This window comes from Corythoichthys intestinalis, chromosome 7 (genome assembly GCF_030265065.1).
Source record: "Corythoichthys intestinalis isolate RoL2023-P3 chromosome 7, ASM3026506v1, whole genome shotgun sequence".
Classification (NCBI taxonomy): domain Eukaryota; kingdom Metazoa; phylum Chordata; class Actinopteri; order Syngnathiformes; family Syngnathidae; genus Corythoichthys; species Corythoichthys intestinalis.
The window spans coordinates 45,609,988-45,624,797 of record NC_080401.1 but is presented as its reverse complement, the minus strand read 5'-3'; the positions used below and the strand labels follow the sequence as shown (position 1 = coordinate 45,624,797).

The 14,810-nt window shown below is 39.3% G+C and overlaps 1 protein-coding gene across 1 annotated transcript in view; it reads right to left on the bottom strand.

Moving 5' to 3' along the window:
• hdgfl2 (HDGF like 2) overlaps positions 1-14,810 on the bottom strand; it is a 39,092-nt gene that overhangs the window by 2,816 nt on the left and 21,466 nt on the right. Inside the window, exons 5-15 of the mRNA XM_057841518.1 lie at positions 14,004-14,165; positions 13,809-13,928; positions 13,666-13,740; positions 11,709-11,895; positions 11,113-11,203; positions 8,676-8,961; positions 4,716-4,840; positions 4,564-4,631; positions 4,389-4,459; positions 4,180-4,281; positions 3,946-4,099 (exon numbers count right to left, since the gene is read on the bottom strand). Of these exons, the coding sequence (XP_057697501.1) occupies positions 3,946-4,099; positions 4,180-4,281; positions 4,389-4,459; positions 4,564-4,631; positions 4,716-4,840; positions 8,676-8,961; positions 11,113-11,203; positions 11,709-11,895; positions 13,666-13,740; positions 13,809-13,928; positions 14,004-14,165 (1,441 nt within the window). The remainder of the gene's footprint in view (positions 1-3,945; positions 4,100-4,179; positions 4,282-4,388; positions 4,460-4,563; positions 4,632-4,715; positions 4,841-8,675; positions 8,962-11,112; positions 11,204-11,708; positions 11,896-13,665; positions 13,741-13,808; positions 13,929-14,003; positions 14,166-14,810) is intronic.

Below are 14,810 nucleotides of genomic sequence, written 5' to 3'. Positions count from 1 at the left end.
CTCTCAACAACAGGGGTATCCAAACAACTAGCACGAACCTATCAGAAACGAATGGCACCACATCGGGTCCATTTTGCAGTAAATGAGGGGCTGAGAGTGACGCCATCACCCGAAATTCAAATCTCAAACCCCCCGCATTTACTGCAAAATGGACCAAAATTCATTTGTGCTAGTTGTTGACACCCCCGTTGTTGAGAGTTGATACGCTCCGTTAGCCACGAGTGTTATGACTTCCTCACTTGAAATTAATATCTCAATATCCATAAAACGAGTTCAACTAGAGGTGTGACAAATATCGAAATGGTGATATATCGTGATACTTTGTATCCCAAAACATTATCGATATGCTCCTGTCAAGAATCGAGATATCGTTTTAAAAATGTCAATGTTTTTTTTTTTTTTTTTTGAAAAAAGGAACCATCAAGTTGCTCCCAAAATCTTACACCATAATAGTGTCTCAGTTAACTCTAAGGCTGCCATTGACCGTGCTCGACACCCAATCCAGTTAGACTGGGAACGTTCGTTAATGGCGTACCGCACGCATGCTATTTTTAGACCGTGACGTCGCATCGTAAAGCCGAAGTAAAGCCGAAGTGGGACATTATAGACCCGCCCTCGCATAGAAACAACGTTATTTGTGCTACTTTTCGATGGTAATCTTTCAAAAACAATCATGCCGATCACACATTGCTTTTTTGGAACTTGTAGAAACGACTCTAGACATTACGACACATGAAGGATGTTTTCTTCATACGTTTCCGGAAACCAAAAACTCGGGAGGAAAAAATGTGAAGACCGAATCAACTTGCGCGGACTTCAACACCAGCTCGGTGAATCCATTCACATTTCATATGCAGTAAACATTTTGTTGGGTTGGCATGGTCTTTCAGAGGACAAAGCGGGTAGGCCATTTTCATATTTTTAACTTATTTTTTTTAGCGTAACGTTGTGCCGTACTGCTTCTGTCTGACAATGAAAATGAATGACCTGAAAAGATTTACAATGGTATCTGACTGCCACTGTTACCGTTTCTGTTATTATATAAAACAAAAAACAACTTTAGTAAGGGGGAAGTGTAAATAAATTATAGAATTAAGATTGGTTATCAATGAAAATATTATTAGTGTTCGTTGGCTGTCACTGAGTAGCATTTGCGATCGCTACACAAAGCTAACTAAATTACCCCCAAGAACGGTCAGAGACGTAGGTCAACCAGACGATATATAAGATTGACAGGGCTGATAGTAAAGGATAGCTTGTTGAAACAGGAGCATGTCATTGTCAGTCGCGTCGATAAAAAAGCTAAGGCTATGCTTAGGTCGGCTCGTTTTTTTCGCCTTTTTCAGCCGTCGACACTCAAGCCATCTCTTTAACTGAACATTTTTATGTTCTTCCACATCTTTGCCAGTCAATTTGGCACCAGGCACATCATTTTCGGGGAGAATTGGTAGGTTTGGCTCTGTAAACATCTCCTTCATACACGATTTCCATTCATTTCCTATTAAGGACAAACGGTGACTTGTCCCTACTTAGCAACAGTAGCTAATGTCATGAATATTAATGAACGGAAGTGACGTGTTGCTTGCGGTACGCCATTCAAAACCAAAGCCTTCAGTCATTCGGTCCGATTTTCGGGGCATTTACAGGTCATTTGCTGTTCATTTTAGGGCATTTACAGGTCATTTCCTGTTGAGTTTGAGTCACTGCCGATTCATTTGGGTGATTCCCAAGTCACGTCCTGTTCCGTAACTCAAAATAAACAGGAAGTGACCCAAAAAATGCCCCCAAATCAACAGGAAGTAACTGAAAATGAACAGGTAAATGACCTTAAATGGCCCTAAATTACCTCATTGCCTGGCATTGACTGCCACTGACAGCCATAGACGTTCAATCCGTTTGAAGTGGGAGGGACGGCCACCCTCCCAATTCAAATGGATTGGACGTCTACTAGTGATAAACAGCCCAATTCAAAGCAAAAACTTGTTTTTCTATTTATTAGTTGTTTGTAGAAAATCCTAGAATGATTTCCTGACCAATGTATCGATAATCGTTGTATCGCCATATCGTCAGATCGTCGTTATCGTGAGGTTTGTATCGCAAATCGTATTGTATCGCGAGGTACCAAGAGGTTCCCACTCCTAACTTCAACAACAACTTCACGGAGGTCCGTAGAGATGGTCACAAAGCACAGATAGCAATATACAAAGTGTCCTTTTTTTTTTTTTTTTTTTTTTTTTTTAAAACTGCCGTGTTGTCATCTTGCAGTCGTGCTGTGGCTTTTTGCAGTTGTGCTGTGGCTTTTTGTATTCGTCTTGCTAGCCATTTGCAGTCGTATTGCGAGCCATTTGCATTCGTGTTGTGGCAATTGGTCTAATTGGTCTTGGTATAAGTCGCACCTGAGTATAAGTCGCACCAGCCAAAAAATGCGCAATGAAAAGGAAAAAACATAGTCGCACCGGATTATAAGTCGCATTTTTGGGGGGAAATTTATTTGATAGAATCCAGCACAAAGAACAGACATATCATCTTGAAAGGCAATTTAAAATACAATACAGAACAACAGGCTCAATAGGTGTACGGTATGCTAACATTACATGACGCTAGAAGATTGATCGGGCCTAAAAAATCCAGCCTGACCCGACCGGCCCGCGGGTATTAAAGCCTGACGCGGCCCGAGCCCGATTAATTAACTTCATTTGCTTGCCCGAGCCTGAAAACCCCCGAAATTTTATGTTTTATTTGTAGGCACGAGCCCGAAAAAAACAAAATTTTATGTTTTATTTGTGAGGACTCAGAAGAAGGAAATGCGAGGATGCGATGTGTGATTGCATTTTGTGTGATCACGTTTGTGACGATGCCGGTGTACATATGCATAATGATAACAAATTAAAGCCTGTCTTTTGTAACGAATTCTTCCAGTTAAACAAGACTGTAAGATGGATATTCAATAAACATTTATATCTTTTATATTTGTGTGTCTGTTCTAACAGGCAGATAGTGGATTTGACATTTATTTTAATCTCGAGTTGGCAGAAAAAAAAAAAACAAGTTTTCTCAAAGTTTAAATAGTCTACATATTTTTATGATCATTATAAATGCATTTACACAACGAAATAACGCTGGAAAAGTTTGTTAAATATATTACTTGTATGAGACCAAAGCGCCACATTCGTTTACATTACAGCGAAGCAGACACAGGTTTCCGGATCTTCAACAATCAATTTGAATCCTTTCCATATCCCACTCCAACCGCAGTTGTTTGCTTTTCAATTTCCCTGTCTTTAGTTTATTTTTCACTCCTATAGCTGCTCCCTATCGAAAAGGAAATACCAGGATGCTCACGGACGGGAAGATTGAAAAGAGAGCGTGGCCACTTGGTTCACGTGCGCTGGCTTGCACAGCACCTTCTCGGTTTTGTCCAAATGATTTATTTTATTTAACATCTATACATCATTTTAGTATAAATATCTGAATATATATTTTTAAAAAAAAGCGAGAAGTCGGCCCGACCCTACTGTAAATAATCACCCATAAGTCGCTCCAGAGTATAAGACACACCCTCTGCCAAACTCTGAAAAAAACTGCGACTAGTAGTCGGGAAAAAAAAAGGTAATTTTAGTCAACAATTACTCAAAATGTTTTCGTCTGTAAAATTCAGAAGTTTTAGTCCAAAAATAAAAGAATAAAGGTTTCCAACAATTTGGAATGAACATTGACAGACGAACACATAATTGTAAAGTCTACAAGGACATCACAATTTTTGTGATGATAATACACTCAGCAGGAAAACTTTACATTTTAAATTGATTAAACCCACCTGGATACCATGAACTGTATGTCAAGAAAAAAAAAGTGTGCTAATCGTCACGTCGTTGTCATGAAAAAAATAGTACGTTGACCAAATATTTTCGTTATAGTCGTTGACGAAAACAACAATGATTCAACCTGTGTCTTGTGTCTCCTTCTCATTGTCTTCTCCTTCTTTGTCTGATTTGGGTTTCACTGCCATTTCTGCTTTGCCCACAAAACGAAGTTTTAATTTGTTATACACCTCGCTGGCCTTCTCCATGACGGCAGCGCTGGCTTTATACCGCCGAATCTGCATGGTGGCACACGAAGACTGCAGTTTATGGAAGATCCTAGAATTTCTAATGGGTACAGTAGGAAGCGAAGTTGCACCTTTTTAAGCGTGGCGATGACGTCGGCATTCTTGTGAAGGATCTGACTGGTGACAGGTACAGCTTCCAGCTCTTCCAAGGCTTGTAGACACCGCTCAATGTCCTGAATGATGCACAATATGTTGCCTTATAGGATATAAAAACTTAACACTAACCTATTAGTAGTTCAACACTAATGAATCAAAAGCTGTTACAATAGAAGCCACCCACTGGGTTGTCCACTTTGAGGGCAAACTTGATGTCTGTGTGAAGTTTCTGAAGTTTTTTGTCTGGTGAGGGTTCTGACATGAAACCCATCGAACAACGGTTAGTATTTATATTCATTTATCCTCACAACTACTTACAGTATATCCCTCTTTTTAACACAAAATGAGCCATAACGTACCTTTTTTCTTTTCTACATTCTTTTGTGGAAGCCTCTCAGGTTTGTGCTTAGGTTTTTCAGGCTTAGACCTAAATTTAAAAAAAAAACAAAAAAGATTCATGGAGCATCATTATCAGCGTACATGTGACTTGTGACGTCGCACGTGGTCTTACCTGGCTCTGGATCTTTCTTCAGACCGTTTGGCTTTCCTCTCCTGGAGTTTTTTCTCCTTTCTCTCCTTTGCCTTATTTAGTCGACTTTTGTTTTGGTTGTCTGACTTCTTGGCTGGTTTCTTCACCTTTTGACATATTAAAAAAAAACTCTCAGAATACGTGCTAGCTGCTGATTAAACATGACAAAGTGTTTTTAGTTTCAGTCTGTAAGGCTTTTTACATGAAAAAACAATAATCAAAACAGTGGTTTTGATGATGTAAGCAAAAATGCAAACTATATGCCTGGTTAGTAACACCGGCATCTGCACTGTTTAGCTAGCAAGCGTTCACTTGAATCATTATGCTAGCTCTAGGTAGCTGTTTAACATCAATAAGCTTTCAGCTCCAGTTATTATTTGACTGTTTCTGTAGGTCCCCTGAGGCGACATTAGCATCTATTGGTGACATCTCCCTAGTCTTTCCACCAGGGTCATAATAGTGAGGGATTACTAAAACTGAACTCAAACTAGTTTTAAGAGTGGTTTTACTTACTTAAATTCAGTTACTGCTTTTCTTAAAAATTACTATTACTTCTGTTACTATTAATATTACTTTTAGTTCATTTTTGGTCAGTTTTAATTTTTGTTCTTTATAAATTGTGTTATTTGTCAAGTGCAGGATTACAAAATAAAATACAACCAAAATAATTGAGTCATTTTGACATGTTTGTCTTCCGGGGATAAGAAAAAAGGATAAGTGTCAATGTCTTAGTTTTGTGCACATACAATACACTTCCCGTTAAGTTTTTTTCCCTTTCTACTTTTTATTTATTTCAGTTATCTTTTTTTTCCCAATTTTAGTTTTTGTCAGTTTTTTTCATTAAAGATAACAACATTGCTTCCCACCAGTGTTGTTTTGTCAACCATGACTATAACGAAACTAATTAGTCAACAAACACTTTATTCCTGGACCATGATGAGACAATAACGAGCCAAAAACGTGTTGTGGGAGACTAAAACCTAAACAAGACAAACTCCAGTTTTTGTTTGACGAAGCGTGAACAAGACGAAAAATGCGCAATAGTTTCCGTCACATGTTCACAATGTCTGGTCATGGTCACAAAGCCCGCATCATAGCAGTGTCTTATTGTGTCACCAGTGACGTCCTGCGTCTCCAGTCTCTATGCAGGCTTGCACACAGGTAAGATTTGTTTTCTTGACCAGACAGAATATGCAATGTTGCTTTAGCCCAGGGGTATCCAACTCTGATCCTCAAGAGCCCCTTTCCAACTTGGTTTCCAAGTCTCCTACTTCCAACACACCTGACTCAAATAATCAGGATCGTTATCAGGCTCCTTGCAGAGCTTGCTGACGAGATGATCATTTGATTCAGGTGCGTTAAAAAAGGGACTCATGGAAAACAAGCTGGATCGGGGCTCTCTAGGACCAGAGTTACATACCCCTGCTTTAGCCTTCAAAGGTCTGTGTTGAGTTATCATCACACACTAAATGTAACAAGTAGCGTTAGCATAGCAGTGAGCGTCCTATTGCACTCTCAAATTTTGTTCCCTTCTGTTCTTGGCATCCAGGTAGGTATAAATAATAGGGCTGTCAAACGATTAAAAAATTTTAATCGAGTTAATCACAGCTTAAAAATTAATTAATCGTAATTAATCGCAATTCAAACCATCTCTAAAATATGCCATATTTTTCTGTAAATTATTGTTGGAATGGAAAGATAAGACACATGACGGATATATACATACAACATACTGTACATAAGTACTGTATTTGTTTATTATAACAATAAATTCACAAATGGCATTATTAACATTCTTTCTGTTAAAGTGATCCACGAATAGAAAGACGAAGTTCTTTAAAAGATAAATGTTATAGTTACAAGTTGTAGTAATTTTATATTAAAACCCCTCTTCATTTTTCGTTTTAATAAAATTTTTAAAATTTTCAATCAAAAGTAGAGTTAACATAATATAATAATAATAAAAATTACAATAATAAGAATAGAGTGACCATAGTCTGAGTAAGTTTTACGTGTATTTTGCATAGCTATTTTAATATGGATTGAGAGTTCATTTTGCATTGTTGTTTAATTGTGTAAGAATAGGGCATCATTACTATAGACTGAAGTGCTTTTTTTTGTGAACATTATTTTTTTCGAGAGATAGGAATATTATTTTTGTATTTCACTAAATGATACTTATGTTTGTTGTGAAGGAGTTGCCGAAGCTTATGCCAATAAAAGGCGCGGTCCAAAGAACGGCTGTGTCCACTCGCTTTTATAACATATATATCTCTGTACATATCTTACCCAAAATACAACAAGAGACACATAATTGCCACTAAAAGAAAGAAAACTTACAGAAATATGTGTGGAGCACAAATAGCACAATGCAACAGCATAAACGTCTCACAACTACTAATTCTCCCACGCTTAGAAGGAATAACATTAGTATGGAACGACGCTGCACCCAAGCGGCCGGTGGCATTCTCTTCATTTTTAATGTCCATAAACGGCGTCATTGTAATCTGTTTGAGGCAATGTGTGAGCGGGTCATTCAGTGCATGCGTTAATTGCGCCAAATATTTTAACGTAATTTAAAAAATTAATTAACGCCCGTTAACGTGATAATTTTGACAGCTCTAATAAATAATTTAAAATAATGCACGGTTTTCCCGGTGAGTGCGTATGATCACCATGTTTGTGCTGTCCTTTTAGATGCTGCAATGTGCTCGTCTATCAATGTTCATTCGAAATAGTTGGAAACCTTTATTTTTGGAGAATTTTTTTCTAGTTTTACGGACGAAAACTTTTTTAGTAAGCGTCGAGTCGTCGACTAAAACTAGACAAAATGAGTCTTGAATTTTCGTCAACAAAAACTAGACAAAGACAAACACATTTTGAGATGACTAAAATACGACTAATAAGTATTAAGACAAAAATTACAAGGGCTGGCAAAAACTACATTGCTTCCCACTCCCAATGACTATTAGCTACTTAGACAAGTTTTATACTATTTTAGACTTCATAGACAAAAATCCTTATCTTTATAAAATGTGTGTAAATGTGCACTTTTGGAGCATCTGCTCTGATTTGCTTCTTTTCTAATGTAAAGCATTTTGTGTTGCATTTCCCGTGTATGCAAAGTGATAGATGATGCAATATGCAAAAAATGTTGCAAAGCACACAAAATCTTAAAAAGACAGACATGTCCAAAGTGCGGCCCGGGGGCCAAATGCGGCCCGTGGTCAAATTTCATCCGGCCCCCAGCCTATGTCATAAGATCAATATTGTCTGGCCCGCACAAAGACTTCATAAATTGGTCGGCAGTACTGCTACCAGCATATGAAGTAGCCTACACACTAAATGCTGCTCCTCATTTACCCACTAAAAGGCAGCAGCACTCTAAGCAACATTACCCTGTGATCCTTGACTTCCAATTTTCTAAAATGGCGACAATCAACAAAAAAAAAAGTTGACTGCGACGGCTGACGCTTCAAGGATAGGTGGAAATTGTACTATTTCTTCAATAAAATATGCAACAACTGTGTCTGCCTCATTTGCAAAGAGACAGTCGCTGTTTTTAAAGAATTCAATGTGAGGCGATATTACCAAACAAGACACGCTAACATGTACGACAAGATACAGGGAAGATATGCAGCGAGAAATTGAAGCAACTTTTGAAGCTAGTTTAATTTCACAGCAGCAGTATTTCGCAAGAGCCCGAGAGTCGAAAGAGAACGCTAGTTGCGAGATTGTTGAAATTATTAATTTAAAAAATATAATAAAACAAATGTGACACACAGAATGGCTTGCTAAAATTTGCTTAAATATATTGTTCTGCGTAAAGGACGTCAGCCAAGGTCGGCCCCCCACATTTTTACCACACCAAATCTGGCCCCCTTGGCAAAAAGTTTGGACACCCCTGGCCTAAGGGTTCTCAAAGAATAAGGCTCCTATTACCTCAGCAGGTGATGCAGAATCCGAGTCAGATGGCGCTGGGATCGGGGGCGGAGGCGGCTTCTTGGACCTTTTCAGCGGGTGCTCATCGACACCTTCATCTGAACTGCTGCTGTCACTGTCCTTTTTCAACTCCTTCTCTCTTTTCCGCTTCTCATCTTCCTCCTTTTCACGCTCCCGCAGCCGCCGAATCTCCTCTGCCTCCTCCTTTTTCCGCCGCTCTTCTAGCTCTCTCCGTCGCTCCTCGTCTCGTTTCTTCCACTCACTGATGCGGTCGGGCTCGCTGTCACTGTTGAGACACGGGGATGGCTGATGGTTTGACAACTGGGGTGTACAGAGTAGTACTGTCAAAATTATCGCGTTAACGCGCGGTAATTAATTTTTTTAATTAATCACGTTAAAATATTTGACGCAATTAACGCACATGTCCCGCTCAGAAAGTATTCTGCCTTTTGGTAAGTTTTACAGCAAGGCTTTTTATGCTGTCCAACAGCGAACTCTTGTGGTCACTTTGCGACATGGTTTATTGTTTTCTTGCCAGTTCATTATGGCTGCACGACGTCTCGGGCTGATAATGTTGTGCTTATATGATCCTTGGACAAGATTTGTCCGTAAGTATGGTTGTTGTAAAGAATGTACATATTATGTTAGTAAGCGTAATGTTATATTTTTTGTATGAGACGCTTTTTGTTTATGTTTAGTGAACCTGTATAGCGTGCTAAGCTAACGTTGTTGCTAATGCAATGCTTGTGTACTTTTTTTTGTAGTTTTACGACGGTCTAAAGAGGACAATGGTTTGAGGCCATTTTATTAATAAATCAGATGAAAAAGGAAGAAGTCTAATTATTAAGGCGTCGTTCACTAGCTGTCTAGCTTTGGAAAAAGTAGACGCTTCGGAGTGAGGACAGCATAGACAGATTTAAATGACAGTAGAGTGAAATGCCCACTACAGTCCTAATGTACCGTATGTTGAATGTATATATATCCATCTTGTGTCTTATCTTTCCATTCCAACAATTTATTTTACAGAATATATATATAATTTACAGAAAAATATGGCATATTTTATTGATGGTTTGAATTGCGATTAATTGCGATTAATTAATTTTTAAGCTGTAATTAACTCGATTAAAAATTTTAATCGTTTGACAGCCCTAGTACAGCGACATCATGCTACTTAACTCATTTGCTCCCAAAAACGTATAAATACATTCTATTTTTAATTGTTTCAGTGTCCCAAAGACATATTTATACGTCTTTTACTCTTTTTTTTTTCACAAGAGACATCTCTGGGTTCTGATTCAACTTAGCTCCAAAGCATAAAGCTGAAAATCCATTTTAAAGCAATAAAACTGGCCACTGGAGGGCAGTAGCGCATTTGGCAAGACCCGCAACACGATTCAACGGAACGAACGGCCGGGGCGCCAGCAGAAGACGACCGAATGGACATCCAGGATGCCAGGCGGCGGACGACCGAGCAAAACAACTGGGAGGACGCCCGGGATGCCAGGTGCTGGACGACCGAGCATAACGTCCGGGACCACCAGTGCAGCGGACGATGCCGTTGAGTCAGTGCTGCTCGCCGAGCAGAGCCCGCGCCGCCATGCTCGGCCGGTTGCGTCCCGCGCACCCGCCGGTATCCCGCAAGGAAACGCGCACGGCCAAACCAGTTCCCCCCCATGAACACAAGTTCCCCAGGTGAACTCTGCCACGAGCCAGTGGTCACCACAAAAGAAAGACTCAAAAAAATCCATCTTTATGAGACAGGCGGCGATGAGGGAAAAGTTTACCCCGGCCGTCGCGGCCACATCAGCGTCATCTCACAGTTAGTTATGTGTAAATAAATTGTTACTTTGCTATCAAAAGCTCTATTTGTCTTGTTGTTTATGTTATTTTGTAAAAGGAAAACATTATTCAGATGTTTGGGATGTAACTAAAGCAAAAAATAGCTGTGTTAAAGTCAAAGTTATGTTTTTAAATGTATGCTTTCACAAAAAGCTAAATTTCTCTGTTTTTTCATCAGAAATTGGAAAATTGCTCAAACTAAGCTATTTTCTAATGCTGATTTCTAAAGAATGGAAAAAGCTATGAACTAAATTTTTTTCCTGCTGAAAGAAGAGAATCTAATCTTTCTTTTGGTGGGTTCCATGTTTATATCGCAATACAATATAATTTTCTGTGGGCCATGCAAAATCAGTCAAAATCCAGTAAAACGGCCGGAAGCGAAGGGGGTTGCTCCGGTGAAAATGGCTGGGAGTGAATGAGTTAAAGACTTGGGAATTTTCAGACATGAAAAGTGACTGCCATGTTTTTTTTTTTTCGTGAAAAAATTGCAGTGGACTAAAAAAAAAAAAATTCAAGATACAGCTTTCTCGAATGTAACTTTTTCAAAGATAGGGTGAGAGTAACGTCAAAAAAATTATTTGGATATTACCCTTACCTGTCACTGTCTGATGACGACGATGAAGGCGCTCGTTTTGGAGGAGGAGCTTTGGGTTTCCGAGCGCGAGGCTTCGGCGTGGATTTTTTCTCTGTGGATGACAACATTTCAAATGAGCGCTCAGAATTAGGGCTGCAGCTATCGATCATTTTGGTAGTCGATTAATCGTTCATCTAGCTAGTTCAAATAATTAAGTATTCCAGTTAAGAACATTTATTGCATTGCAGAATCAATTTTGGGAGGTGTGAACATATAAATTAAATTACGAATGCAATAAAGAACACAAATGAGCTCAAACAAAAACTTACCTTTTGTTGGTCTTAACAGGGAGCAGCTAGATTTAGCCATGTTAAATGAGTTATGTCATATTCACTGTTGCCAACAGGGAGCAGTGTATCCACCCAAATCAAAAAACTTAAATGCAAACACTTTCAAACAAACCACTACAACGCCAATCTAATTAAATGAATACTCGAGGCAGCAAAATTCGATTTGAAGCTTTTTTTCTAATCGAATCACTCAAGTTAATCGTTGCAGCACGACTCAGAATATTCATTTTATTAAAACTCTGACAAGAACCAATCTTTCCAACTTACCCGCAGCTTTTTTGCGTGCCGGAGGAGCCTTCCGGGGAGGCGGGTCAGATTCAGAGTCGGACTTTGAACCAGATTGCGACTCGGAACCGGACACGGCTGGACGAGGCTTTTCATCCTCAGAGTCGCTGTCGGCTGCTTTTTTCTCGGAACCGGATTCTGAGTTTGAATCAGAGTTGGAAGAATCTTTCTGCAAGGGGCACAAAGAGAAGAAGCAAAATAAAGGCCTTGGTTGAGTAACATCAGGGCCGGCCCAGCCTATACGCAGACTATGCAGCTGCTTAGGGCCCCTGACCACTAGGGGGGCCCCAATCTGGCAATTGTTTAATTTATATTCTATTTTGTTTACTACAGTTTGCTTTATTTGACTTTTGTGAGTTTTGATACTTGATTACAAGCTTAAAAAAATAAAAGTTCTTCTCTTTTAGAAAAAGGTTTGGCGCTATCTACTGTAAGTACTGACAATCATTTGGGGTGAGAAATTTGAAGTATGCAGTGCAACAAAATCTGATTAATACACAAAATGTGGACGTATGGGTTGGATTGCATGTATGGGTTTCACAGTACACTGTGACGAAATGGTGGGCCAAAAATAAGGGCCCCTTTGCATTATTTTGCTTAGGGCCCCCAAATGGCCTGGGTCGGCCCTGGTAACATTTAAAGAATACAAGCAGTACCGTCTGGTGTTGCCCGACATACTACTTGTGCTGGGTTGTTGAGGCCAAGGCTTGTTAAGTCGACACATAGGACACAAATTCGAAATCAGGGCTTCCCCATGATTTTTGGCTGCCAATTCAGTGGTTCCACACTTACCATCATGGTTTTTTAAAAAAGTTTTTAAAAATGAGTCTCAATGTCATTGCAGGACCAAATGAAGACCACATAATTCTAAGGCCTAAAAAGTTTTTTTCTGATTCAATTTGTAACCCCTGACTTGGTTTCAGTATTTTTTAACCCCAATTTCCGTTTTAACTGTACAAATTCTGTGTTATTGCATGCAAGTTTTTTTACAGAAAGAAATCCTGAAAGTAGAGTTTATTGGTTACATGTGAACTAAACGGTGTTATACTTATATACTTATATAGCGCTTTTCCACCTTTCAAGGCGCTCAAAGCGCTTTACACTATCTCACTATTCACCTACTGGTGACGCAGCACCAGGAGCAACATGGGGTTCAGTATCTTGCTCAAGGATACTTAGGCGAGTTCATCAGGGCGAAGAATCGAACCCACAACCTCTGGGTTGGGGGACAACTACTCTACCACTGAGCCACACCACCCCAACTACATTCCAAAAACCCTACTTTTGTAGCTCAATTTGTCACTCTATATAGGGGCGCTCCAGTGTGAAAATTTCCATGATGACTGGCAATGACCCTTACAAATCTGCCAATTTTTGTTAAAATCCACCAAACGGTTTGGGAGCAATCAGAATATGGCGGAAAACACAGACAAGACTGAAAAAGCAGTTTCTGCTCTTGCACCCCTCTTTAAAATAATCAGCTGTATTTAAAGCCAAAAGAACTGTTGTGTTTGATAGAACAATATATCTACACATTGCCATAGCAGATACATGGCGCATTAAGCCCCCGAACTATTTTTAATTTGTCCGTTTTACCCTGGAAACCCCCGTTTACAGACGTCGCGCAACCGCTGTTGTTTCAACCCAGCCATAAAACGAAGGTAATTATATTTATTATTCAAAAATGTTTGTCATTTTTAGCTTAGAATCATTAATTAATATTTCATCTGCACTAAACCGAAACCTTCTACCTCGTGTGTCCTTCTTACTGCAACTCAACCCGACAAAAAAAAAAAAAAAAATGCAATATTGGACAATCTCTCATGGCACGCTAGTGTTGAAAAACACTGGTTTAGGACAGCCCTACTGCTTATTCTAACTAGCATTTTGAGTCCTCTTTCAAAAGTGCTTACTCAAATAGTTAAAAACAAAGCTCAACCTTTTTCTTCCCTCTGCCTGCTGCTGCAGTTTTCTTTCCACCTCGACCAGCTCCTTTCTTCTCTGGAGTAAAATCCTGCAACACATGTGAAAGATGACCACAATATGTCGATTTTTGGAGCTTGTGTGTTTATGTCTGAATACCTGGTCGCTGTTCTTGCCAGAATCGGAGTCTGAAGGGGTGGCTTCTGACCCTGACGGGGATCCGCTTTCCTCATCTTTGTCGCTGGACGAGTGACGAGTCTTTTTCGAGGGAGGCGGACGCTGAGTGACAACGCAGACTCAAAAGTGTTAAGACACACGAGGCAATTGGGTTTAAATAAGACTCTGCTGAAGTACCTTAGTAGCTGGCGGCTTCCTCTTTACTCCTCCCCCTCTGTCTTCACTGGCAGAATCAGAGTCAACTTCACTTGCGGATTCTGCTTTCCTGGGCACGGGAGCTTCTTCATCTTCACTTCCTCCACTAGCGTTGCCACCTTCACTTTCGGACGAGCTAGCGGGCTGCGTGCAAAAAAAGTCAGCAATGTTGTAAAAACCTACAATGTAACGACAGTTAACTTAAAACGAGGAATGTGCGCGACTATTCGTTTAATTGTTTAACCGCCTACTCATAATTAAACATTTTGTATTTTACTAGTTGGTTAAAAGCAGCATCATGAGCCTCTTTTAACCCTATATTGCCAAATGTATCACATTTGATACACCTAAAATTTCATGACTTTAAAACTAATTCAAAATTTTGACATTTCTTTTTGAAAAAAAAAAAAAAAAAAGATGGATACAAGTCAACACATCTGCAGATTCCATGAGAAAAACAAACAGGATTTAGCAAGGGTTATATATACAGTATCTGAGCACTTATTACTAGAGCTGGGAATCTTTGGGCACCTAACGATTCGATTACGATTCAGAGGCTCCGATTCGATTATAAAACGATTATTGATGCACCCCCCCTCCTTTTTTTTTTTTTTTTTTTTAAAAATGTTTTGTACATTAGTTCCAAAATTGTTCAAAAATCCTGTCAGGCTAAACCAAACTACTATTTTAATATCAAGTTAACATATAACAGTAAACAAATATAACAGTAAATAAAATACTTCAGTCCCAATTCTGTATCAGCAGCTTTAAACTACATTCAATTAATTT